The sequence below is a fragment of the Hippopotamus amphibius genome, chromosome 3 (genome assembly GCF_030028045.1).
Source record: "Hippopotamus amphibius kiboko isolate mHipAmp2 chromosome 3, mHipAmp2.hap2, whole genome shotgun sequence".
Taxonomy (NCBI): Eukaryota; Metazoa; Chordata; class Mammalia; order Artiodactyla; family Hippopotamidae; genus Hippopotamus; species Hippopotamus amphibius.
This window is the reverse complement of record NC_080188.1, coordinates 71,896,807-71,924,381: the sequence shown is the minus strand read 5'-3', so window position 1 is coordinate 71,924,381 and position 27,575 is coordinate 71,896,807. Positions and strand designations below refer to the sequence as shown.

Below are 27,575 nucleotides of genomic sequence, written 5' to 3'. Positions count from 1 at the left end.
ACTGATTTTTTTGAAAAGGTAAGCAAAATTTACAAAACTTTAGCTAGGCTAAAAAAAAAAAAGAAGACTCAAATAAATAAAATCAGAAATGAGGAGACATTGCAGTTGATAACACAGAAATACTAAGGAACATAAGAAGCTATAATGACCAATTATATAGCAACAAAGTAGACAACCATAAAGAAATTTATAAATTCCTAGCAACATACAACCTACAAAGTCTGAAACATGAAGAAATAGAAAATTTGAATTGACCAATTACTAGTAAGGAGATAGAATCAGTAATCAAAAACTTCCTGACAAAGAAAAGATCAGGACCACAACTAGTGAGGTCTACCAAACACTTAACAACAGTTAATACCATTCCTTCTCAAATCTTTCCAAAAAACAGAAGAGGAGAGAACACTTAAAATTCATTTTGTGAGGCCAGCATTACTGTGATACTAAAGCCAGACAGGAACATTACAAGAAAAGAAAATTATAGGTCAATATCCCTGATGAACATAGATGCAAAAATTCTCAACAAAATATTAGCAAACTGAATTCAACAATATATTAAAAGCATCATACACCATGATTAACTGGGATTCATCCCAGGGATGCAAGGGTGATTCAACATACACAAGTCAATCAATGTGATATACCACATTGACAAAATGAAGCATAAAAATCACATGACCATCTCAATGCAGAGAATGCATTTAACAAAACTCAACATTCTTTATGATAAAAACTCTCAACGCATTGGGTATAAAAGGCACACACTTCAACATAATAAAGTCTATATATGACAAGCCCACAGCTAACATCATACTCAACAATGAAAAGCTGAAAACTTCTCTAAAATCAAGAACAAGACAAGGGTAGCTATTCTCGTCACTGCTATTCAACACAGTATTGGGAATCTTAGCAATTAAGCAAGAAAAAGAAATAAAAGGCATCCAAATCAGAAAGGAAGAAGTAAAATTGTCTCTGTTTGCAGATGACATGATAGTATGTATAAAAACCCCTCAAGATTCCACCAAGAAAACTGTTAGAATTAATAAACAAGTTCAGTAAAGTTGCAGGATACAAAATCAATACACAAAATCAGCTGTGTATGTATATACCAACAATGAACTATCAGAAAGATAAATTAAGAAAACAATCCCATTTACAATTGCATCAAAATAAATAAAATATCTGGGAATAAATTTAATCAGGGAGGTAAAGACCTGTACACTGAAAACTATAAAACACTGATGAAAGAAACTGAAGAAGACACAAGTAAATGAAAAGATATTCCATGCTCGTGAATTGGAAGCATTAAGATTGCTAAAATGTCCATAATACTCAAAGTAATCTACAGATTCAATGCAATTCCTTTCAAAATTGCAATGGCATTTTTCACAGAAATGGAAAAAAATCCTAAATTTCATATGGAACCAAAAAAATAACCTGAATGGGTAAAGCAATCTTGAGAAAGAACAAAGCTGGAGGCATTGCACTTCCTGATTTCAAACTATATTACAAAGCTGTAATAATTGAAAGAGTATAGTACTGGCATAAAAACAGACACATAAATTAATGGAACAGAATAGAGAGCCAGAAATAAACCCATGCACATGTGATCAATACGTTTTTAACAAAGGAGTCAAGAATATACAATGGGGAAAGGATAGTATCTTCAGTAAACAGTGTTGAGAAAACTGGGCAGACACATTCAAAAGAATGAAACTGTACCCCTGTCTTATACCATACACAAAAATCAACTCAAAATGGATTAAAGACTTGAACATAGACCTGAAACTATAAAACTCATAGAAGAAGACATAGGGGAAAGTATCCTTGACATTGGCCTTGGCAATGATTTTTCAGATTCGCCACTAAAAGCAAAGGCAACAAAAATAAACTAGTGGAACTACATCAAACTAAAAGCTTCTTCATAGCAAAGGAAACCACCAACAAAATGAAAAGGCACTCTTTGGAATGGGAAAAAAATATTTGCAAACCTCTTCAATAAGGGGTTACTACCCAACATACACAAAGAACACACATAACTCAATAGCAGAGAACACCAAATAACCCAATTAAAAAATGGACAGAGAACCTGCATAGACATTTTTCTAAAGACATAAATGATCAATAGGTACATGAAAAGGTGCTCAACATCACTAATCATCAGCAAAATGCAAATCAAAACTACAGTGAGATATCACCTGACACTTGTTAACACGGTTATTATCAAAAAGACAAGAAACAAGTGCTGGGAAGAACTTGGAGAAAAGGAAACCCTTATAGACCATTGGTGGGAATGTAAACTGATGCAACCACTATGGAAAACAGTATGGAGGTTCCTCAAAAAGTTAAAACTAGAACTACCAAGTGATCCAGCAGTCCCATTCCTGGGCATATATCTGAAGGAAATAAAATCACTATCTTGAAGAGATATCCATACTTTCATCTTGATTACAGTGTTATTCACAGTAGCCAATATATAGAAACAACCTAAGTGTCCAACAGTGGATGAACGGATAAAGAAAATGTGAACTACATGTATATAATGGAGTATTATTCAACCTTTTAAAAGAAGGAAATCCTGCCATTTGCAACAACCTGGATGAACCAGCAGGGCATTATGCTAAGTGAAATAGGCTAGACAGAGAAAGACAAATAGTGCATAGTATCACTTACATGTGAAATCTTAAAAAAAAAAAAAAAAAAAAAAAAAGCGCACTCACAGAAACAGAGAGTAGAATGGTAGGTGCCAAGGCCCAGAAACAGAGAGTAGAATGGTAGGTGCCAAGGCCTAAGGGGGAGCAAAATAGGGAGAGCTTAATAAAACATACAAACTTTCAGTTATTAAAGGAATAAGGTCTGAGGATCTAATATATAACACAGTGACTATAGCTGATAACACTTTTTTATATAATTGAAATCTGCTAAGAGAGTAGAACTTAAGTGTTCTCACCAAAAAACAAAACAAAACAAAAAAATAAAAAGAGTAACTATGTAAAGGGAACATATGTAAGGTAAGGGATGTATTAATTAACTCAGTGGGGGAAATCCTTTCACACATTATACATTTATCAAATCGTCATGTTGTACACTTTAAATATCTTACAAATTTATTTGTAAATTACACCTCAATACATCTGAAAAAAAAATCTCTAACTCAAAGGAGAAGGAGAAGAAGAAAGCATAATTACAAAGTGTAATTCTCTCCTCATTCTCCATAAATCTACAGGAAATTGTGGATGGGTCAACTCAACTTTATTAGAAACTCAATGACATTAGAAAAACTCCCTGATAATCATTCAACCATCTTTTGAAGCTGGTAAGAGAGCTGCACAGCTAACTGCAGAACTCGAGGCTCGTATGTAGACCACGGCTGATGCAAAGTCAGAAGCGCGAGTGGACCTTTCTAACACTGAGCTGCCAATGACGACGGTAAAGTCACCCACTCAGCTCTCTTAAGAGCCAGGAGAGTGATCATCCGACACTGGCACATCAGAAATGCAGAATACGAATGCCAAATGCTTTCCTCTTCATTTTTTGTTTTACTGTTGCCTTTAAGGCCCAAAAGGCCACTGGAATGACTGAAGGAACATCTTGTCCAGAGCCTGACACTGATACCCTCACAAACCACAGCCACAACTTTCTCATTCTCAGAAAAATAATTGAGATTTGTCTTTCTGCCATTTCCCTTATTTTGCTTCTGATGGTTGCCTTTTTACTAATACCTTTTAAAATCTGTAAGTTGCTATAGTAGGTTATGTGAAAAGATACTGTACAAATGTGAATGGTCAGAATAATTACAGCTATGTTAAAAAACATTTCCTTTTCCTCAGCTAAATTCATGGACGTGTTTTATGTGAAGTAAAAGAGAATAAGAGCAAAAGGATGCTCTACTTTTCACACTCAATGTCAAGGATATTTTCCCCTTTGTCTTCTTCTCTGAGTTTTATTCTTTTTGGAAACAAAACACAATTGTCCCATCTTTTATCTAGTCTTGTAAAACACCTTAAATTATTCCAAATTTAAGGGTTAAAGTTTTTCTGCAACACAACTCAAAATTAGCCATGATGAGATTTTTTTAAAAAAACATCCTCAAAACCAGTCTATATTATTCTTCATAAAGTCTAACTATTTAGGGTTTTTTCCCACTGTACTAGTGGCCTTGGCTAGGCATGTGGGGCAGATGATATTATATAAGAGCATCCCAGGCAAGCCCAAACTGCGCTGCAGAGGCAGAACCTTGGGTCTGTGGCCCCTGTGAGCGTCCATCCACACACACGGAGATGCATGTGTGCTTTTGTGTCTCTTATCTGCAAGAGGAAGAAGGTCTCTGGGCAAGAAAGAGTGAGGAAATGAGGAAACTTCAAGGGATGTTCTGGGGTCACCCCCCACCCCCCCACCTGCCCAAGCCAGGGGACCAGTTTCACACCTGAGCGGAGACCAGGCTGAAAGCTGAAAGACGGTCTGTCTTCATGAAAGGACTGGTGAGACCCTAGATGCCTGCAGTGCTATGCCTCAGGTCACAAACAGCTGCGGAGAGCCACAGCCCTCACCTCCCTCTGCCACAGACCACAAAGCAGCCCCAGAGCAGTCATGGAAGACTCTAGAATCCGGGAGGGGGTCACACACTCACAGGACTGGAGAACTACAGCAGGGCAGTGACACGGGCACCCCCCACCTTCAATTGCTAGCCAGCAGGGCTGTCCCTGCCCACATCCCCGGGGGCTCCAGGAAGTAACTGAGAAGATGGGAGAAAGGGGTGCTGAGGTCCCGGGGGAGCAGGGGTGGTTAGAAGCCATGCAGACCCAGGCAGGAATGTGAGTGTAACTGCATTTGTGCTCCCAGAGGGCACAGCCTGGAGTATGTGGGCAGTTTAGTACCTTACCTCTGCACCCTCCTCTCCTAAGAAATGAGGCTCTTTGTCTCCTACAAGCTGTTAGTCACTGTTGGTCTCAACCCGGTCTCATGTCCCAGCTGCGCTTGTTGTGCTTTTCTCCTGGTCCTTCGTTTACTGACGTGCCTTAAGCCCTGAGGCTTTGTCCATTTCCCGCTATCGTCCTTCAGAGATAGAAAATAATTCTCGGACAGCCTCCCTGGGGCCCTGCTATTGCTAACGGTCTTCCCTGGTGCTGCCTGCTGAAGACACCGGCTATTGCTTGGCCTTAAAATAACTGGAATCCTACTCTGGTTGCTCAATCTGACCTCCTGCACCTCCTCCACCACGTGACCATGTCCTTCTGCCACCAGCACTTCAGGGTCCTTGCAGACTCCGCAGCACAGTTACGTGGTCCATGCCCAGATGTGCCCCAGAACCGCTTATGCACAGTGAGCTGTCCACAGATACTGTTTAACTCAAGGGGACCAAACACTGAAAATGTGTTCTTCACAATCCTATCAGTGACTAATTACAGTCACATTGACAGGAAAACCAAAGTGAAAATAATTGATGGTCTCCTTTTTGGACGTGAAGACAGATTATATTACAGGAGATCCTCAGGAAAAATCTCCTAAGGGACAGAAATGGGACAGAAATCAGCTGGCAGCAGCCGTGTCCATTTCCCTTCGCCTGGGAACAGAGGTGATGTTGGTTCCGAGCGCTGCTGGATCGTCCCCTTTCTTGCGTGTCCACACTGAGGGAATACAAGTCTGTCTGCTCATTCCCCCGTGAGAGCCCTCTCTGCACTATCCTCCTGTGCTCTTTGATATTTAAGCTTCCCATAAAAAGATGAGGGAGAAGCTCCTCTTTTGTTGCAGGTAGATGTCACCATGGACCTCAAATTCCACCCAGGGGTAATAACAGAAAGAGTCTTTGCTGGAAAGACAGTGGGGTGACCAGCCATCCTGGTCTACCCCGGACTGAACATGTCTTCAGAATGTGGGACTTTGATTTTTAAAACCAGGACAATCCCAGGTAAATTGTTCTGGTTTGCCTAGAACTGAGGGATTTCCTGGAACACAGAAATCAGAGTGCTAACACTGGGAAAGTCCCAGGCAAACTGGAAAGAGCTGGTCACCCTACAGGATGGACTGAGGGAGCCCATGCAGCTTGAATAGTTAAAACCACTGAAGCCCCCATGGTCCATCCCCAACTCCAAGGGAACCTGGGCCTGGGGGCTCAGGACATGTGCCACTGAAGACCCCTGTCGGGACCCCAGGGCTGGAAGCAGTGAAGGTAGTCCTGAACTAAGTACTACTTGGGCGCTGTCTCCGTCATTAAGTGTATGTACTATAAATCTCACCCCATATTGGAAAAGAAAGAATCATATTGCATTCTGGCAGTTCCTAAAACACTAGTCTCTGACTTTTTTTTTAATTGCATAACCCCAATAAAAAATATCCACATGTCCTACTATAGCAGAGGCAGCTGGCTGACAACAGGATGCTGTGAAGTTGGTGCTGTGCAGTAGCTATCCAGTCAGGAACACACTTCCCAGACTCCTGGGATTTTAGTGGGGCTACTTCTTGCCAATGGAAAGTAAGTGAAATGAAATATGTCACTTCCGAGCCACATGGCTAAGTAGCTGGTGTGCCAAGTTCTCCTCCCCCCAAGCACTAGTTGAATGGAGAGAACCCTCAGGACATGGATGGGGTCAGAACCCTTAGATGGAAGGAGGCTTGGCCCCTAAATGACCACATGGAAGGCTACCCAACCAGGAACACCCTTGTAGGACTTGACATGAGCAAGAAAGACGTAAACTTCCATTACATTAAACCACCGGTAATACGGAATTGATCTATCAATGCAGCCAATACATTTGACTGGAAAAGAGTATTGTATACATTATAAAACAAACACAAAATAGAAATTAAAAGATGGTATTTTAAAAGTAAATATAAATAGGAGCTCCAATATTTTCTTCACTCCCACAGCAGAGTCCTCAGCGTGTACACATCACTGGGGAAATCTCTGGCCAACAACACTTATGAATATTTCTGCTATTTGATAGATTTCTCATAAACACTCAACATGAAACTTTGCTCATGACAATCTTGTTCGTAGAAAATCTGAACCATTTCCCAAAAAGGAAAACCTGAACAGCCAGAGAACACTTCTAATGCTATGCTTCTAGTATGACATCTTTTAAAAATAAAAAGCAGACAAGGCAACTTAAAGTAGGTTTCCCTCGTTCAAGATTTTTGCTGCTCCTTTTTCCTTCTTCTTTTGTTTTGGTGACTTGTTCTGAAACACCGCCAGTAGGCTGCACACCTCCATGAGCTACCTGCACTATTAACAGATGACCCAGCCTTGGCCTGCTGGCTTTTGACCCTGAGAAGTGTTTTGGGTTATTATATTGGCTGGGGGGTCAGAGCAACAGGTTAATATGCTCAGAAAAGGCTTGGGATGAGAGGATGCTGGAGCTAGTCTTTTTATAGAGATCTGTAACTATCTAAACTGTTCCCTGTCAAGTAACCCTTGCTGTGAGGACATCAGAGGGAGGCCGCTGCTGATGGCAGGAGGGCCTGAATCTAACCAGCACTGCAGGGGTGCTGCTGCTAAGGAGCAGGATGGGGACATGAGGGAGTGAGGCTTGCAGTTCATCCAAAGTCTCGCCGACTCTCGTCCCCTGACTGCCTGAGAATCACCCAGCTTGTGTGACAGAAGCTACTTGGTGGTGGCATGGACTAAATGTTTGTCTCTCCAAAATTTACATGTTGAAGCCCTAAGCCCTCAGTCTAGCTGTATTTGAAGTAAGGAAGTAATTAAGTTTCAATTAGGTCAGAAGGGTGGGACTCTGATCCAATAGGATTGGTGTACTTATAAGAAGAAACACCAGAGAGATCTTTGACACCCGCCAGACTGACTGACTCTGAGTCTCTCTGCACCTCTCTCTCTCGCTCTCTCTCGCTCTCTCTCTCCCCCCCCACAGAGGAAAGGCCATGTGAGGACACATTAAGCCAAGAGAAGAAAGCTCTCACCAGAAATAGAATCAGCCAGAACCTTGATCTTAGACTTGCAGCCTCTGAAACCGTGAAAAATAAGTATCTGTCATTGAAGCCACCCAGTCTACAGCATTCTGTTATGGTGGCCGCTGCTGACTAACACAGGTGCATTTTAAAGGAGGATGGAATTTGAAGAACTCATCATTTAGTCATTCTCTCAACCTGGAGAACCCAAGCCCTTTATAACTCAGCGGATAAGTACATCTTGTGCTTTCAGCTAATGTCTAAGATTGGTACACTTGTAACAAGAATGGAGATGTGTTTGTTGTCTCTCTATTATTATCATTTTTGAACTTACGACAAAAGTAGGTGACATATTACTATAATCTTGGTGTTGCAGAATATATGAAAAGTTACTCTTTGTGAATTTTCCTTTTTTCTAAAGGTTTTAGGCATGCATTATGATCAACAGTTTTAATTTCTAAATTTCAGGATTAGAATTCAAAGAGACTGTAAGAAATTAGTAAAATGGCAAAAAAAAAAAAAAGGAAAACAAAGAACTATAGTAAAGTGAAAAAAAGGCTAATATTTCTAATGAGTTCTCAGATTCATGATGATTGGGTTTATTTGTGCCTTGTGGCAGGTTAATTCTGGAACAGGAACTGAATAATTCAGCATTAAGCAAATAGGGGTCATATAAGAAGGAAGAAAGAGGCATTCTTCTACCTCACCCAGAACTGATGGAACCATTGTTGGGATGTTACATACATTTCTAGGCTCCAGGTGTAGAAATAATATGAAAAATTTTAGTCTACAGAGAACCAAAATTTTTAATGATTGAAAAAAAAAAAGCTGAATTTGTGCTACCTAGCCTCAAAATATAGAAGATGAAAGACATTTAATAATGGTCCTCAAGTGTATGAAAAAGAGTGAAGTCTTCTTTTCCAGTGAAGATAGAATCAGAGGAAATATATTTAAATTACAACAAGCTCAATTTATTACCTGGGTCTACTTTTTAGGTTCATAAAAGCCTTTCATCTAAAGGGATCAAGGTGCTCAAATTAGACTAGATAGACTATCCTAAGCTTAGCAATAACATGAAGAAATGGCCCTCCGTGAAATTATAGTTGCTATTTTCAAAATTTCAAAGAGTATATTCTGGCAAAAGACTGCAAAACTCTAGAGAGAGCCACTTCTTACGCCCTCCCAGGAGGAAGGGAAGAGGAGATGAATGGGGCCTCTAGAGGGGGGCCCTGGGCTAGTCATCTGGGCGAGCCGGATCCATGATAATCAGCTCTGCTTGACAAATACCCAACTGAGGCGACCCTCAGGCAGGAAACAGGTACTTCGGAGTGGTCAGAGGGACCTTGAAATGGTTGCTATGAGATGTCAAGTTCTGCTCAAAGAAAGAATGAGTCATAATACTGGGCTTCTTGGCTATGCCTAGGGCAAAGCAGCATGAGGAAGAGTAGGGGAAAAGGCAGCACTTCTGTTACTGACGAGACCATAAGATCTTCAAGGGAGGCTGATGGGACTCAATGCTTTCGTCCAGGAGAGTCAGAAGAGAAAGTACATTCCCTCTTGGGGATTTGCAGAGCTAAAGGGAGTCTTCCCTGAAAAAGAGAACAGGTAGCCAAGTAGGCTTTGGAATGAACTGATTACCCCAGGGGCTCCTGCCCTAAACATCTCAGATAAAGTTGAAATGGCTTCCCTAGCCATGAATCTATTCTGATCTAGCCAAGTTCATCCTAAACCTTAGAACCTAAGGCAAGAACTTGGCTAATGCTCTGGAATATCCAAGAAGAAATTCAGAGAAGGGAGGAGGACCATTCCCATTCACCCTTCAGAGGGAACCCAGGACAATTATACTGTGACCTTGAAGGTAATTTATGGCTCCGAATCCCCCCCCCCTAATATTGGCTACTATTCTTTAACCCCTCTCTGTTCTGCTGTGATTAATCAAACAAAACACTTCTAACAAGGAAATTGGATTTGGATACTTATCAACAGCAACTTAAGAGAAATATTTGGAAATGGTGTCCAGCTTTATTCCTAGGATAAGAGGAGTCCAGACACAGAAAAAGAAGGAGAGAGCAAGAACTAGAAAGAAAATCAAATTTGTGAAAACTATGTGAATGAACATAGAACCAGAAGTGGCCCCAAAATTTAACCTGCTGGAAATCCAACACTCCCCAACAAGTTCTCAGGTCATGAAACACAAAGTGAGAAGATGCAGAATTTCCTCCTGTAATCATTTTTATAAATAGCATGGTATCTCCCAGACTCCAAACATTAATATATTACTCAAAAATTTAGCCTCTCCATATATCTCATTATTTTTCTATGAATCAACCTCTTTATTACTCAAACAAATTAGGAAAAATGAAATTGTTCCCACTTGCAGTAGTGATGTAAGAGTATCACTTTCTAAATAAAAGATAAGTATAAAAATAAATTCCATGAAAACAAAAAGTTGTCAGATTCTTATTAGATGCTATTGGTTACTGGAGGCTCCAAGCATGAGACCCTTCCTCTGCTGAATGGGGGGGAAATGGGTGTCCAGAGGTGTCAAGAACACATCATGAGGACTTCCCACTAAACATGGCAGATTGAACCCGTGTTTATTTCCTCTCCCTCCCGAAACCTCACTAAAATGCCAGTAAGGGAATAAAAAATAGATATAAAGTCTTCAAGTACAGAGAGACTGGGAGCAGACACAGCAGTGTAAGAGAGATGGTAGTAAATTTCTGAAGCAAAGCCACCATAAGGGGAACAGTAGCTGAGTTGGCAGAGTACAGAAAGCTGAACTTAAGTGCCTGAAGGAGGAAGAATCAATGAAGACTTAGACAAGGAATTCCCTGGTTGTCCAGTGGTTAGGACTCTGCACTTTCACTGCCGAGGCCCAAGTTCAATCCCTGGTTGAGGAATTAAGATCCTGCAAGCCATGCAGCCAGAAAACAAACAAACAACAACAAAAACACTAAGACAATCCTTATCCCAGAACCCAAAAGGCTCAGGAAGTGGGGCCCAGGTCCCTTGGAGGTCAAAGGCTGAAATAGAAGAATTGGTGGAAAGACTATATAAGGAGGGCCTTGGCTCCCCTCCACCTCTGAACCCTACCCCTACTCCTCCATTAGGGGAGATGAGAACATTATTGTCTGAAGAAACTGAACCAGAGAATCTTTGGGGGCTCCAGGAACAATGGAGGGTGGGGGCAAAATTCTGTACTGATCGCATACTGCACAGTGGAAGAAGCTTCCTTCCTTCACCCACTGTTCTGTCAGAGTACGAGAAGGCAGGCCTAATACACCCACTCTTCTCCCTCACCCCTCACTCCCTCCTCCCTCACAGGGGAGTTAAAGGTATTTTCCCAGAGAAAGCAAATGGTCCCATAAAGATGACCTACAGATACCGACATTTGGGGTCCCCGCAGAAGAAAGCTGCCTCCTGATCCATCACCCTTTAGTGAAGCTGCCCACTCAGTAAGCGTCATCTGTGTACACAGAGCCCCCAGTTCATTCCTTAGTGCCTCTTTCTTAAATTGCACAGATAGACCATCAAGAATGACCTGACATTTGAGTAAAGCCTCTAGGATCTCTTTTGCTCAGATCTCTTCGCTGGACCCTTGTTTTCTTGGCCTCATCAGGCTGGAAGGCTCCAGTCCTTGGTCCTCTCCTCTTTTTGACGTACACCCACTCCCTTAAAGATGTCATCTAGTGTCCTGGCTTTAAATCATTTCATGTGCCAATGGCTCCTGAATTTATATTTCCAGCTCAGATCTCTCTGCAAAAAATGCAGATTGGTATAGGTTCCAACTGTCTAACCTCTATCTCTGCTTGGATGTGTAAGCAACAATGTATTAGCCAGTTTATGATGCAATAACAAATGATCCAGATAGCTTAGTAGAGCACAGTGTCTAAAGCCTCTCCTTAGCTGCAGCATAAGTCACATCTCCTGGTCTTCCCTCCAAAACTGCTCCTCCTGCAGCCCTCTCTGACTCAGTTAATCACAATTGCATCCTCCAGGATGCTCAGGTCAAAAATCTGAAAGCTGTTCTTGACCCTTCTTACACTCCATATTCATTATTTTAGGAAATCCTATTGGTCCTATCCTCAAAATATATCCTGAATCTGCCATATATCATTTGTCATCTGCTATCTCCCTGGTTCAAGTCACTGTCATCCCTTGCCTGAATTTTTGCAGTAGCTTCCTAACTAAATCTTCTGCTTCTACCAACACCCCCAGACCGTCTATTCGCGGCAAAACAGACAAAATGATCCTTTTAAAATATAAGATCATGTTACTCTTTTGCTTAAAACCCTATAATGACTTTTCCATTTCACTTAGAGAAAAAGCCAAAGTCCTTACAATCACCTTCAAGGCCCTGCCTGATCTGGCCATCCATTACCTTTCTGACTTTCCCTCCTACCACTCTCTGCCAGCTTCCTCTCTCAGCTACACTAACTTCCTTGCTAACCCACCAGGTGCATTCCCACTGAGAGTCTTTGCATTGGCTATTTCCTCTGTCTCAAGAGCATCTTCCCTATAGGTCCACATGCTAACTCCTTCACCTGCTTCAAGTCTTTGCTCAAGTGCCATCTTCTCAGTGGGGCCCACACTGACCACTCTATTTAAATTGCAACCCACTCTAGCTCACCCTCTAGCAATCTACCCCCACATCCCTATATAATGATCTTGTTTTTCTTGTATAGCTTACCACCACCCTCTTACACTATATCTTATTTTCTTATGGTATTATCTGCTTACTGTTTATTTTCTGTCTTCCTTGGCTGTAAGGTAAACTTCAAGAGGGCAAGGGTCTTCATCTGAGTTGTTCAGTACTATCTCCCAAGCTACTAAAACAGTGCCTAATACATAGAGGTGCTCAAAAAATATTTAATGGGTGAATAACAAATAAAAATTAAAGACAAAGGCCAAAGTAGACAATTAAGAAGGAACTTGTAAGAAACAGAAATGATAAAGGAAGATATTTTTAAAAAAACAATATCATTAAAATCCTCAGATATAAAAGAATAAACTGCATCTCTGAAGCAAGAAAGGAATGATATAACAGCAGCAGCAACAACAAGAACTAAAGAACAATTAAAGGATAAACATTAATTCTTAATTAAATTCATTTTTGAATTCTTTTTAAATCAGTAAAACGTTGGAAGTTCAAGAAATTCCCAGAAAGAACAAAAGTCCAAGATGAAAAACTCAAGATAAAAGAAAACTAAAAGATCAGTCCAGGAGGTCAACTTACAACTAATATATACTTTAAGAATGAGGGACTTCCCTGGTGGTCCAGTGGTTAAGACTCCGCATTCCCAATGCAGAGGGCCCAGGTTTGATCCCTGGTCAGCGAACTAGATTCCACATGCTGCAACTAATAGCCCACGTGCTGCAACTAAGAGCCCACGTGCTGCAACTAAAGATCCTGCATGCTGCAATGAAGATCCCCTGTGCTAAGACCCAGCGCAGCCTAATAAATAAATAAACTTTTTTAAAAAAAGAATGAAAGAACAGAGAAAATAAGAAGAAAAAATTTAGGGGTAGACAATGTTAAAAAAATATCCTAAAGCAGAAGGGCATGAGTTTTCAGGCTGTGAAAAAGCCTCCTCTAGGGTTCAGCATAGTGAAGAAAAATGCCTCTGAGCAAGCACAACACCTTAACATCTCAGGCCAGGGATCAGGGGAAGACCCTAAAGCTTCTATGGTTTCCAAACAAAGGATCAGAACAGACAGAACACCTCAACAATAGCAGTGGAAATTAGGTAATAATGAAAACAATGTTTTCAAAATTCTGAAGGTAAGGATTTTTAACATAGGCATATATGCCTAACCAAGCTATCAACTGACTGTGGGGCAGAACAAAGGCATATTCAGAAAAGTCAAGACCTACTATTCCCCTTCTCTCAGGAAGTGTCTGAAGGGTGTGCTCCACCAAAACGAGAGAGAAAAACCAATAAATAGGATATATGAAATCCAGGAAACAGGAGATTCAAATCAGTACAGCATAAGGGAAATTCCCCGGATTATGACAGGAAGTTGTGGGATGACAGCTATGTAACAGATCTAAAGTGCAACCTCCAGATTGGAGCAGAAAAATAGAAGACTAAAGCAGAAATGACTCCAAGAAAAAAACGAGTGGTATTACTAGCTTACTTAATGTATTTAAATGTACTAAAAGGAGATTTTCAGTTCTGCTGAAGATTTGGAGATGAAATTAAGCAAACAAATAAACAAAGAGGCAATTAGTAACTCCATGTAAAACAGAAAACTACACAAGAAGGAAATGTAATCATAGTATACTACCTGATTCAGCTTTGAACACTATTTACTTAATCACAATAACATAAACATTGGCTATTGATCTAATTCAATAGGTAAGGAATGAGGTGAGGAAAAGAGGAAACAGAGGAGCATGAAATTTTTTCTTGCATAAAAGGAAGTCAATTGATAATGTCTAAAATTTATGAATCTATAAATAGTAGTGAACACGTAGTATTTAGAAATATGGAAATAAATACCAAAAGTAGTAGTCAAAAGGAGTGCCAATGGCTGTCTCTAGGGATGGACTGGGGGTAAGGAGAATTATTTGTTGTTATAAGGCTTGTAACCTCACTTTATTTTCAGACTACACACATGTATTACCCTGATAAAAATAAATATTTGGGGGTGTGGGACATCCCAGCACCAAATCAATACTTTTCACTTGATATAACATAAAGACTCAAAGAAATGGAAATGACTTTCTCATCATGTGGTTCAATGTTATTTAAAATCATACTTCGGGCATAAAGTTTCAGCCAAGTTAGATGAATAAGCTCTAGAGATTTGTTGTACAACATTGTACCTCTAGTCAACAGTAATGTATTTTACACTCAACATTTTGTTAACAGGGTAGATCTCATGCTACATGTTATTCTTACCACATTTTAAAAAAATGTTTAAACATGTCTATGCACCTCTTAAAATTATCTCTTGTACTACCAGTGGTATTCAAGCCCTTTTAAGCCTAGTGTCTGCCATCCTCCTTGGAGCAATTAGATGGATAAGAGACTAATGTTGTCAGCTCAAGGGCCATGTCTAACCCAAACTGATTCAAGACATAATAAAAAGCCTGAATAACTCCATAATCATTAAAGAAATCAAATCTCACAGTTTAATTTTTTTCACAAGAAAAACATTAGGTCTAGATCATTTTATAGGCAAATTCTAACAACTTTGAAGGAACACACTCTTCCAATCTTATTAAAATTCTCTGAGAAAATAATTCTAATTCATTCTGTGAGACTAGTATAATCTTGATACCAAAATGAGCAAGGACCACACAAAAAAGAAAAATTATACTCCAAGCTCACAAGATGAAAAATCCCAAAATATTAACAAAAGAACCAAGCAATGTATAAATGGTGATATGTGCAATGTCTTTAAAAGCACTTCGTTTGGGAGATTAAATGTAAAGGGAGCCCTAGCATCTTGCATCAGGCAAATTCATGGTGTTTATGGTGGAACATTCTGTGTGGATCTGAAAAGGCAAGGAGCATAAGATGATTTAAAAAAAACAAACACTATGAATACACATGAAATAGAAGGCTTTCTCATTGTTACAGGTTTCTGATTTTAGGAAATTGTTCATTGGCAGAAGATAACACTGACCTACCTCTGTTTTGAAGTGGAGAGAAAGAAGATTTCGTACAGAAAACTGATAGCATAACTAATCCAACATGAGGCTACAGAACTCTCAGGGAGCCCCTTCCAGGCTCCTTGACCAAATTGCCATGCTTAGAGACATATAGCAGTCCCCGCTAAGATCTCGGCCTTTTCAGTAAATGTATCCTCTGAATTTGTAGTATAGGTGGGTTGAAACTCCATGCATTGCCTACTTCAAGCCTCAAGGATCATGAGAAGGGTCTTGGCCATGAAGAGGAGTTTGTTATGAGGGCACATCTTTCCCCTAATTAGAAATTGTGTGTGTGTGGCAGGTCCATACCCCTGAAGGGAAAAGCATTACTCACTGTGCACGAAACATTCTCTCAAACTCTGGTGATCCAGAGACCGCTGGGGGTGTAACTTTGTATTTTGATCTCGCCTTTCCTACCTGCAAAGCAAAATAACCTGCAAGTAAAGAGGAATGAACGTTAAGTATGTGGCACATCATTATTCATTAGTAAAATGCAAATTTAAACCACAATTAGATTCACTACACACCTGTTTTAAAATGTCTAAAATTAAAAAGACAGATCATACCAACTAAAAAAAGACAAACAGGTAAAAAAACAAATTCAACTGGTATTCTCATGCATTGCTGGTGGACATGTAAAATGGTGTAACCACTTTGGAAAACCATCTCGAAGGAATTTTTTAGTTAGACATACATTGACCATATGATTCAGTCATTCTACAACTAGATATTTCCCCCAAAAAATGAAATCATATGTCCGTAAAAGCACCTGTACATAAATGTTTACAACAGCTTTATGTGTAATAGTTAAAAATTAGGAACTACTCCCTGATGGTTAACTTTATAGGTCAATTAGGTTAGCCATGGTGCCCAGCTGTTTGGTCAAACACCAGTCTAGATGTTGCTGTGAAGGTATTTTTTAGTGGTGATTAACATTTACATCAGTAGACTTTGAGTAAAGCAGATTACCCTCCATATTGTGGATGGGCCTTACCCATTCAGTTGAAGGCCTTAAGAAAAAAGTCTGAGGTCCCCCAAAGAGGAAGAGATTTTTCTTCTCTTCGGACCCAAGACTGCAACATCAATTCTTGTTGGAATTTCCAGTCTTGAAACCCACCCGGCAAATTTCAGACTCACCAGCCCCAACTATTATGTGAGCCAATTTCTTAAAACAGATATGTGAGTGTGTGTGTGTGTGAATCCTATTGGTTCTGTTTCTCTGGAGAACCCTGACTAACACAAATGTCTATCAACAAGTGAGCAGATAAATAATTTGTGCTTTATCCATATAACAGGATACTACTCAGCAGTAAAAAGGAATGAACTATTAATAAACAAAACAACAAGGATGACTCAGAATTCTAATTATGCAGAATGAGGTGCGTGCAGATGGTGTCACCTGGAACCTGAGCAGCTGCATGAGGGTATCAGAGGTCTGACAATGGCCAAGGACAACCTAAGAGGGCAGAAGTCCAGGAATGTGTTCCACATAGCCAGCCAAAGAAGCTTTAAGGTTAAAAATAAAGCAAAACCAGCTACCGTTAATCTTAAGAAGATAAACACTGTGAATGATGAAAAAGTTAACAGAGTGAATAAAGCTTTTGTAGATATACAAAAGGAACTTGCACACTTTTCAAAAGGCCTTTCTCTTGAACCTCTGCAGAAACAGTGGATTCCTCAGCAGTGCCATGAAAATGAACCAGTTAATGGTGATGAAGCTACAAGGTTAATGGCCCAGTTGTAATACCCTGGTGATGCATCAAATTCCCCCCAAAGACCAACAAATTAAATGTTTTATACAAAAAAATGCTAAGTGAAAGAGGCAAGACCCTCCCTCCCAAAAAGTAGTATTGTATACTATTCTCAGTATTGTATAAAATTCTCAGAAATGCAAGTGAATCTACAGTGCCATGAAGCAGCTCAGTAGCTTCCTGGAGATGAGGAGGGCAGGGGCCAGGGTGGCGGTGAGGTGACACAAGAAAACGTGGGGCTGATAGCTCCCTGCGGGACTCAGCTTCCCTATTATGAAATGATTATGACTTTCTTCTCCTTTGTTTGCTGCATGAAAAATACATTAGATCATCAAGCCCCAGTGCCTGGGCTCACCAGCCTCTGCTCATTAGTCCTGTGACCCTCTCTCACTTTCAGACCCACACTTCCTCCTTTGTCAACAGTTCTCACCTCCTGTCCTTATCTTCCTCTTTTCACCCCATAATTAACTTCTGGGGTATATTATTTCCCTTCAGATTATTTCTTCCAGTTTCAATTTCTCACCAGTTCTCTCCAACACTATTCTGGTCTCCCTTATTTTACTACCTCGATATCTATTTGCTACTTGCTAATGTTTTAAAAATAATTTCCTTGAAGTGGAGCTATATGTAATGAGGTGGATAGACCTAGAGTCTGTCATACAGAGAGAAGTAAGCCAGAAAGAGAAAAACAAATATTGTATGCTAACTGACATATACGGAATCTAGAAAAAAAAATGGTACTGATGAACCCAGTGACAGGACAAGAAAAAGGATGCAGATGCAGAGAATGGACTGGAGGACACAGGGTTGGGGGGGGGGGGGTCGGGGGGCGAAGGGGAAGCTGGGACAAAGCGAGAGAGTAGCACAGACATATATATACTGCCAACTGTAAAATAGATAGGTAGTGGGAAGTTGCTGTATAACAAAGGGAGATCAACTCGATGATGGGTGATGCTTTAGAGGGCCGGGATGGGGAGGGTCGGGGGTAATCGCAGGAGGGAGGGTATATGGGGATATGTGTATAAATACAGCTGATTCACTTTGGTGTACCCCATAAGCTGGCACAAGAGTGTAAAGCAATTATATTCCAAAAAAGAGCTTTAAAAAAAATAATAATAATAATTTCCCTTTCCACACCAAGTTTGCAGCTTCAGTCTCTCACTGTGTGACAGTATTAGGGGCCATGTGTTTCCTCCCAAAACATGATATATCTCCCCTCCAACAAGAAGTCAGTAAATATTGAACCTGGTTGAGTAAGGCTCTCATAGCTAGCTACTTCCCTTCCCCCTCATTCCCCTCTGCTGCAAATAAAGGGTTGGTCCAGATTTAGAAGCTATAGCTGAACATCAAAGTGTGTAAGCACTTAGGACTGGCATTTTTCTCATGAAAACAGTAGTCATATCACTGATGTCTGGGAGAGTAGAGAGAAGATAAGTGTGGGATTGGGCACTGATGGTTTCCAACCCTGGGCGAAGTCTTTTCAATGCAGCATAAATCTGGAGAGGCCAATGGCTCATGGCCTCAGCTGGAGCCAAAGAGGAGCTCTATCTATGGAGTGGAAAACTGGGACTTGGCCATTCTGGACCCTGCTGTTACCATTGCTTCTAATGTGCTCCACGGCCTCAGAGAAAACACCAGGCAAGGCTTCTTGTTTCCATGTATAAAATGGAAACTTTGAAAGATGTGTGTTCCTAGATTTTCATATCATCAATGATGCCAGAACCTAGAGCTTCAGAATGAAACTGAAGAAGTAAAAGCTTTGCAGGGCTGTCTTTTTCCAGTTGTTCACTGCACCTGGTCAGCGCCTGTCTGGAGCAGCAGCAAATGTGGGGAATGAGCTTCAGTAAATGGAAGACCCCGCCCATCCCAGACCCAGGAATGAGGACTCAGTTGCACCAGCTCCAGTTCCAAGGGGTCTCAGGTCAGGGGCTTCAGAGAGACCGTGGTTGTCACTGGGGCAACACGATAGGGGTGGAAAGGCTATTTCACCACTTTTTATGGAGAGCTTCTAATTTTATTTCCCCTCCTACGAGTTGATTAAAAACTACTTGAGAATAAGCTCCTTTTGCTTTGCCCGTCTTTCCTCTTCCCTCGCTCTCTCCCGGAGGCCATGAGTGTGCTGGGGAAAGTGAATCAAGACCCCTCATCCTGCCTCCCCAGCCACAGCTGGGCTTCTCTCAATCCAGCAGAAGCTTCTCTCTGTGGGGAAGCAGCCAAGCACTGGAAGTGACCATGCTGAGCGCCAACCCTGGGCCAGGCACCACGGTGAACACTTCCTACTCAGCGTTCTGTTTAACCCTCTTTGATGAGGACACTGAAAGACAGACTTTCCTGGCCAAGGGCACCCAGCTTATAAGTGGCTGGACCAGAAGATATGAGTCTGTCTGTTTTCAAGACTTGAGTTGCTTTTGCTATAGCACAGGGTGTCCCATCTCCATAAACACCAGACTTTTGCTAAAGCAGCAAATTCTGGTTCTTAATGCCAACTCATTCCCTCCCTCCCTCTCTCTCTCTCTATTCCCCCCCACCACCCCACCATCAATAAACATTCCCTATCCACCACCAACCGCCACTGGCCCAGTCTCCCTTTCCCAATCCAGCTGCCTAAACTTCAACAATTTACAGCTTACACCGTCCCTCGCACCCACCAGCAAAGAGAGCCTCTCTGCAGGAATGGCAGAGGCTGGGGACATCCGTAGACCTGCCCCTGTGCTCTCTGCAGGGCCGGAATACAGGCACACACACGGGGTGGTCAGTGCCCTACGTGTAGGTCTGTGTGAACCAGAGAGTCAAACACAGGGCGCTTCAGACCTAAGTGCTGCTTTAGTTGGCAATAATCATCCTGCTTTACTCCAGAAAAGAAGGTGAATCAGACCACAAAATGTGTGTTTTAAGGTATAATGTTTTCATAAATTCACAAAACAGACTGGCTAGCAAGTCTGCCATTGAGTGTCCACGCAGGCTGGACTCTATCCTAAACCATGGTGCCTCGGGTGCTCAGGGCTGAGCAGTCCATCGCTCTGCCCCATTTCCTGGGATGAGCACACTCGTAAAAATAAATACGTGTGCGTGATAAGAAGTCTTGCTCACCAGCGCTCAGACCCTTTTCCCCATTTTGTATGCTAAGGAAGCATGTGCCCAAGATAATATGAATCGAGCAAATGTGACCCCAGAGGAGACATCTCTATTTAACCAGGCAGCCGGGATACTGAACAATCCCAGTGGGGAGGCGCTTTAAAATTTAGAATGAATTACTTAATCTGAAGCTCATATTTTTGCAGGAGATTTTTTTTGAACCTGATAATCCTCCCTGCCACATGCAGCTTGTTTAAGAAACACACAATAATTAAGAGATTGGGGTTCAAGAAATCACAGCCATGATTTGCAAGCAGGTACAATGTTACCCTTGGAAAGCTCCCAATTAATATTCATAGCCCACTTCCCCCAGAATAGCGTACTTCTCATGCTGTGAGTTGTAACCATAGATGATGCAGACTCTCTGGGCTTGGAGGGCCCACCGAGTCCCCACTGGGAGAATTAATCCCTGGAATATTCCAAACCTCTGCCTGTCCCCAGGGAAGGAGGCTCTGATGCAGAGCCCACGGGCCACCAGCATGTGAAACCGAAAAAGGTCACCAGCATGTGAAACCGAAAAACGCTCCCTCCCTCCCTCTGACACACACACACAGACACACACACACACACACACACACACACTGGGATACTTACTTTGCTGACAGGCAGAGAGGACAGAGAGAGCAGCCAGCAAGATCGAATTCCCGGCCATCTTTCACTTGGAACGTTCTGGTTCACGGAACTATTTGCAGAAATGGAAGGGAAGATAACAGAGGCACTTCCGATTTGGCAACGCCGACCTTACTTATAAGGCGGACAGAGCTGAGAAAGGAAAAAGAAAAAAAAAAAAAAAGCAGGTTCAAGCTGCTGCGTGACCTTTGCTCTGGAACAGGAATCAGGAAGGCAGGCGGGTCCACGCTGTCAATCAAGGATCTTCACCTGGATCCGGCTCTGCTTTCTGATAGTGCTTCAAAGTCTCCTCGAGCTCCGACCTGCGGAATTAGCCCTGCAGCGGCAGCACCTTCAGTTAAACTAACTTCTCAGTCCATTAGAAAACAATTTCCCCTCCATCTCTTCCAACCTCTGGACCCCTTAGTCCCCTCCCTGGCTCCAAGGCCCTGCTGAGAACTTTCACACCTCCTGTGGAAAAAGAGGAGATGGAAAATTTTATTTAATCCCACTGAGATTTATATGCTAATTTAAGCTGATTGTTATTTTACTCCCTATTAAATGGCAGACCCAGAATTCGACCCGTGTCCAGCAGATTCCAACTGTGCCCTAGGCCCTGTACCAGGCTGCCTCCCACTGTCAGCTTGACTTTCCCATGATCATCATTACCATAATTTTTTTTTAATTGAGACATAATTGACATATAGCATTATTAGTTTCTGATGTATGACATAATGATTTATGTGTAGTATATTGCAAAATGATCACCACAATAAGTTTAGGTTAACATTCATCACCTTGAAACCACACAACCCATATTGGGACTTGAACTCATGGGCCTCGACTTGAACCCAGTCAAAACCCAAATTGGAACTTGAAGCCAGTGTCTTTTAATTGAGATCACACACCTGATCTCAGGATTAATGAAGGTCAGGATCTGTATGTCTCATGGCGGAAAGAATTCAGTGAGAGACAAAGTGAAAAGTTAGAAGTGGGTTTATTTAGAGAGATACACATTCCAGAATGTGGTCCGTCTCAAAAGGCAAGAATGGCTTTGGGAGGAACACACTCCACAGAGTGTGGGCCATCTCAGAAGATGAGAGGCTGGAAATATAGTGTGGTTAGTTTTTATGGGCTGGGTAATTTCACAGGCTAATGAATGGGAGAATTATTCCAACTGTTTTGAATAAGGGGTGGAGATTTCCAGGAACTGGGTCACTGCCCACTTTTTGGCCTTTTATGGTCAGCCTTGGAACTATCTTGGCACTGGTGGGTGTGACATTTAGCATATGCTAATATATTACAATGAGCATATAATGAGGCTCAAGGTCTACTGGAAGTCAAACCTTCCGCCATCTTGGGCCTAGTTGGTTCTCACCAATTTATGTTGTATCCAATGACTATGTCATTCTTTTAAAGGTTCTGCCCTGCACCATTCCCTCCTGTTTCAACCTCACATAATTACAAATTTTTCTTGTGCTGAGAACTTTTATAATCTTTCTTAGCAGCTTTCAAATATACAATACAGAATTGTCACCTATAGTCATCATTCTGTTCATTACATCCCCCAGGACTTATTTATCTTATAACTGGAAGTTTGTACAACACATTTTTAAAAAATACACTAGGCTATATGTTTTGAGAAGGAAGAGGGCACTTGAGGAAAGAAGTAGGCCGATATTTTTATATAGTAAGCACAGCACACAGTCTTCACACAGGTCCTGGGCCTCTCCATTGCCAGAGCAACACCCCACACCACCCGGGTAGAACTGTCCTTCCACAGCTGGTGACCTCTTCTGCAGAACCTAGTCATCACAGCCCTTCCAGTCTGTCAACACAATTGTTTTGTTTTTTAAAGATTCACCTTCTCATAAAACAAAGTTGGGGTCCCTTCCTTGTCCCCCACCCACCCCAGCTCACTTAGAGGGATCCCCAGTGCCCATAGGAAAGCTGGTATGTCTCAGCCCCACACAAGCCCGCACTCAGGCTCCCAGCCCAGACACTTAAGGATGACACACCCTTGGGCAGAAGTTGAACCTTAATTTGATAAGATGGACTAATGAGGGCTGAAGGGAAGTTTAAATGAGATAGGGCTGCTTTGAGGATTGATTTAGTTAACATTTATAAAACACTTAAAACAGCACACAGTATCTAAAACCGTGTTCTGTGTGTTTGTTAAATAAACGCATAAAGTATCTAGAAAACTGCTTAGCATATTAGGTACCTAATGTTAAAAGATATTTTTTAAAAGGTAAAACTCATATCTCATACAAATGTAAAATGAAAAAACATCAAAGGTTTTATTTAATTCATTAATGAGGGAAGTGGTATGACATTTTTACCAGTTCAAGGGAGAATTCCAAGAACCACACATATGTGGTGTTAAAAAACAAAATCCAATGGAGTTCATTTTAAAGATCTTATTGTCTTTATTCTGTGGTTCATGAATCAAGCAGCATCCAAACTAGCTGATAGAAAGGAGATCTGAGGACCTGTACAAAACGAAACACATTTATAGGCAGAAGGGAACAGGAACAAGGAAGTTATATTTGGCAAAAAGTAAATTGGTTATTGCAAATTTACTTTCCTTTAGAGAATGGCAGGAGTCTATCAGCAAGATTACCTAAGTAGTGCTGATCAAACAGTTCCTGATTGACTGGTTTAAGCTTCCACTTCTGGGAGAGCAGAAACTGTAAGTTAAGTCTGTCTTGGTGACATGGGGCTTAGCATAAGCAACTCCATTTGGGGCCTGTTGCCTTGTTTTTAACAATAGGGAATCAGAGATTAATTTACAAATAGTTGCAAACCAGGTCAGCTCCCAGTGCCCGGTTGGTCTCTTCATGTTGCCTCTGCTCTCATTTGTTTTTTTTTTTCCCTCCAGTTTCTGCTGTACACCAAAGTGAATCAGCTGTATTTATATATATATCCCCATATCCCCTCCCTCCCGCGACTCCCTCCCACCCTCCCTCTTCATTTGTTCTTAAAACGACTGAAGACTAAGACTCTGTTAAGAAGACAGATCCTAGGAGCCCAGGATGCACCAAAACGTTCTTGTGTATTTGATTAAACAGTTTTGGCCTTCAGTACATGGCAGAGATTCTAAACTGCAAGCCAGCTGTCCTGAACCACATCAACCACCTACTAAAATAACCTCCCCAAATGATGGGCCTCAAAGGAGAGGTCTGTGCTGGGCCTGTGGGCAGGCAGAGGCTCTCCAAGTAAGAAAACTGCTCCAAGAAAGAGAAGTAATGGAAGGAAGAGGTCAGCAAGGGAATAGGGCTCCTGGCTGATGGCCACAACCGTTGGGTGTTTAGAGCTGCTGTTTTGAGAAGATCGGGTACATCCATACTAGGAAACTAGTTTTAAAAAAACAACTCCCTGGGAATTCCCTGCCAGTCCAGTGGTTAGGATTCCAACCTTCCACTGCAGGGGGCCAGGGTTCGATCCCTGGTTGGGGAACTAAGATCCTGCATACCAAGCAGCGCAGCCAAAAAATTAAAAAATTAAATTAAAAAGAACACAACCCTGGAGTGACCTTTGGCTCCCACTGAATTGCCTTCTTCCCATTCTCTGGACAAATCCTGAGCTTTCCTACTGACTTCTCTCAGCAATCCCAGTCGGTGTCCCAACCTAAGAGATGGTTGATACAACGAAAACTGCCTCAAGTGCTTTGAAATCCCCTGCATTCATGTGTAATCTGCTTTAATAGATCTTGAAAGTCAGTATAGTTTCTGCCTCTAGGAAAACATGAAACAATGGAACTTTGGATAACAAAATGTTCATCACCTTCTTTGGTGATAAAACTTTCAGATGACCCCACAGTTGGAACACTGCCATAGCATTTAACAAACCAACAAAAATCTGAGTTTCTCTCTACATCCCCCCTGGATAGGTAGAAGGTGAAAAGCATTTTCCCTGAAGGTAATACATATAGATCCTTCCAACAGGGGTCCTAGTCCTTATGTTGTTTTGTTTTGTTTTAAATTTACTTATTTATGTATTTATTTACTGGCTGCATTGGGTCTTCGTTTCTGCACACAGGCTTTCTCTAGTTGTGATGAGCAGAGGCTACTCTTCATTGTGGTGCACGGGCTCCTTATTGCGGTGGCTTCTCTTGTTGCGGAGCACGGGCTCCAGGCACGTGGGCTTCAGTACTGGTGGCACACTGGCTCAATAGTTGTGGCACATGGGCTTAGTTGCTCCACAGCATGTGGGATCTTCCTGGAGCAGGGATGGGAGCTGTGTCCCCTGCATTGGCAGGCGGATTCTTAACCACTGCGCCACCTAGGAAGTCCCAGTCCTTATGTTTTTGTAAGAAAAGAAAAACAAAAGGAAAAACAACATGTTGGTAATTATAGTAAAATGTTTTTAAAATATGTATATTACCTACAAAAACTCAAAGAGATCTACAGGAGTTTCTGAGAGGTTAGCTAATTAGTTAATCATTGTTTGTTACCAAAATCATACTCTGGATAAGGCAAAACAGAGAAAAGTTTGGTAATATAAAAACAACCCTGAACCATGCAAAAGAGCTGTTGTCATGAAATGTAAACTCTAAATGTAACTATTTCTGAATAATTTTGCTAATAGATGAAAATATATATATATAAAACTATAGCAATGTTCTCTCAGACCAATTGCACCCCCTCCAATTATTCCCTGGCCTCACCCTCTGTGTTCTACCCCTGTCCCTCCAAAAAATGACAGCTTGTTGTCCTGGTTTCTGCTGGCACTACAGCAGGCCATCTCTGCTGCCAACAAGCGTGATGGCAGAGAGAGACAGAAAACACACCGCCTGCCTGAGGGTGCCCAGAAACAATCGGTGGTCACAATTAGCAAGACCATAATACTCCTGATTGAAAACTAGCCCAGCTAAGGGTTTCCACATGCCTAGCATTTATTTCAATCTCTTGCTGGAAGTCCCGACAAATTGAAAACACCTTAACAACACAGCAATTGCTTAAACAGAGCTCAGATAAATCAAACTTGAGAAATTATGCCCACGTTGCATAAAATTTAGGGAATTACAGCAGTCCTGCAGAACATTTTCTCCCCCTTCAGAAGCTGCAGCCCTTTGCTCTGTGGCCCTGGGTGTGGAAATCAAGATGCAGAGGGCAAAGGCATTTCCCCCAGCAGGGAGACCTTTGCCCTGGGCTGGGCAGGGTACAGGGCAGAGGATTACAGTCAGTTACACCAAGCCTCAGGCGGAAACTGCCAGTCATCCGCCTCCAGGGATGTCCCATCCAGGCTCAAAGGCAGAGACTAAAGGGGAGCAGAAAGGAGAGGAAACTAAAGATCATTCCCCAAGGTAGAGTCGTGGAAGAGCACAAGCTTCAAGTTAGTGGTCTAGGTTCACATCCCTGTAGGGTGTTGGCAAGTCACTAAACATCCCCTGACCTGTTTTCTCAAAGAGAGATAATAGGACCAACCACACAGGGTCCCTCCGATGACGTAATGAGATAACGTGCGGGAAGCAAACAGCACAGAACATGGCAAGTGGCAAGGTGTCCACGAGGTCTCTCTGCCGCCCCCTCCATGCCCTCAGGCCTGGTGGATGCAGAAGAGACAAGATCTATTTGTCGGGGAGGCCCTGGTACAAAGCAGCAATGATCACAGAATGTCATTATAATTTCCCAGAAGAATGGAAACAGAGCACTTGAATTGCTTCAAAACAACTTTTGACAGTAATAGACCTGAACCTGAGTTGTCTTAAGTATACATAAGGCTTGGAGAGGATAAAGTAAAGCAGAATCTAGAGACTGGGGAGGCAAATTAGAAATCCTCATTGACACGCCCCAGCACATGCAGCCCTACCCACACACACACACACACACACACACACACACACACACACACACACACTCACTCTACCCTCATGTCTCCAAAGAGGATTTGTAAACTGAATGTTTGGACCTCAGGACACACATTCCCACAAAAATAACATTATAAACGGTGGCCATGTTCTCAGCTAGCCGCACATTAAAGAAAATTGTAACCCCTGAGGTAACATGCTGCACGTTGGCAATTAAACAACAACAAAAGGAATTAACACTATTCATTTGCTTCTTTTGTTTAATCATTACTCATTTTTTTTAAACTGAATAGTATTTGAAGTGAAGTACTTTAAAAGCAGGCTGTTGGCAACCTCTCCCTGCCCCGCCCCATGGGGAGGAGCCAGGCTCCCTGTGGGCCATGCTCAGAGCTGGATTCACACGCTTGCTGGGACCAGAGCAGCAGGAGGCAGGAGGCCCCTGGGCCCAGACGGCTGAGGCACCCAGGCTGCGCCTCGGTCTGCTGGGGGTCTGATGTCCACCACCCCAGCTCCCAGTTCCACTCAACAGAAGGGAAGTTTCAAGCACCGTGCCAGGCCCTGTGCAGACATGTCTCAATTAATCCGCCCAATCAACAATGCAGCACATGTTGTATTTCCATTTTTCAGGTGGAGAAACTGAGTCTCAGGGGTTAGTGACTTGCCCAAGGTCAGCACACCCCAGTCCTGTTGCTCCCAAAGCCTT

At 41.9% G+C, this 27,575-nt stretch overlaps 2 protein-coding genes across 7 annotated transcripts in view; one reads left to right on the top strand and one right to left on the bottom strand.

Annotated features, from left to right (window-relative positions):
• The window catches only part of MGST2 (microsomal glutathione S-transferase 2), a 32,839-nt gene extending 11,645 nt beyond the window's left edge, over positions 1–21,194 (bottom strand). For 3 of the 6 annotated variants that reach the window (XR_009052877.1, XM_057729919.1, XM_057729923.1), the window contains exons 1-2: positions 21,046–21,194; positions 15,900–15,999 (exon numbers count right to left, since the gene is read on the bottom strand). Coding sequence is in view for 3 of the 6 variants with exons in the window: in XM_057729919.1 (XP_057585902.1) it covers positions 15,900–15,999; positions 21,046–21,103 (158 nt within the window). In the remaining 3 variants the exon portion in view is untranslated. Of the gene's footprint in view, positions 1–2,720; positions 2,789–4,882; positions 5,148–15,899; positions 16,000–21,045 lie in introns of those variants that run through there. The other 3 variants (XM_057729920.1, XM_057729922.1, XM_057729921.1) reach the window with 3 other exon arrangements.
• On the top strand, positions 17,007–17,309 carry LOC130850401 (ribosomal biogenesis factor-like). Its single transcript, XM_057729924.1, has 2 exons — positions 17,007–17,129; positions 17,235–17,309. The coding sequence occupies exons 1-2, from the start codon at positions 17,007–17,009 to the stop codon at positions 17,307–17,309; spliced, it is 198 nt and encodes a 65-aa protein (XP_057585907.1).
• Positions 21,195–27,575: the final 6,381 nt, after the last annotated feature.

Excerpts from the sequence above, each read along its gene's own strand:
- LOC130850401 (XM_057729924.1), top strand. The coding sequence starts at position 17,007 with ATGGCCAAGGACAACCTAAGAGGGCAGAAGTCCAGGAATGTGTTCCAC. Across the intron at positions 17,130-17,234 it reads ATCTTAAGAAGATAAACACT|TGGATTCCTCAGCAGTGCCA; the intron begins GTGAATGATGAA and ends CTGCAGAAACAG.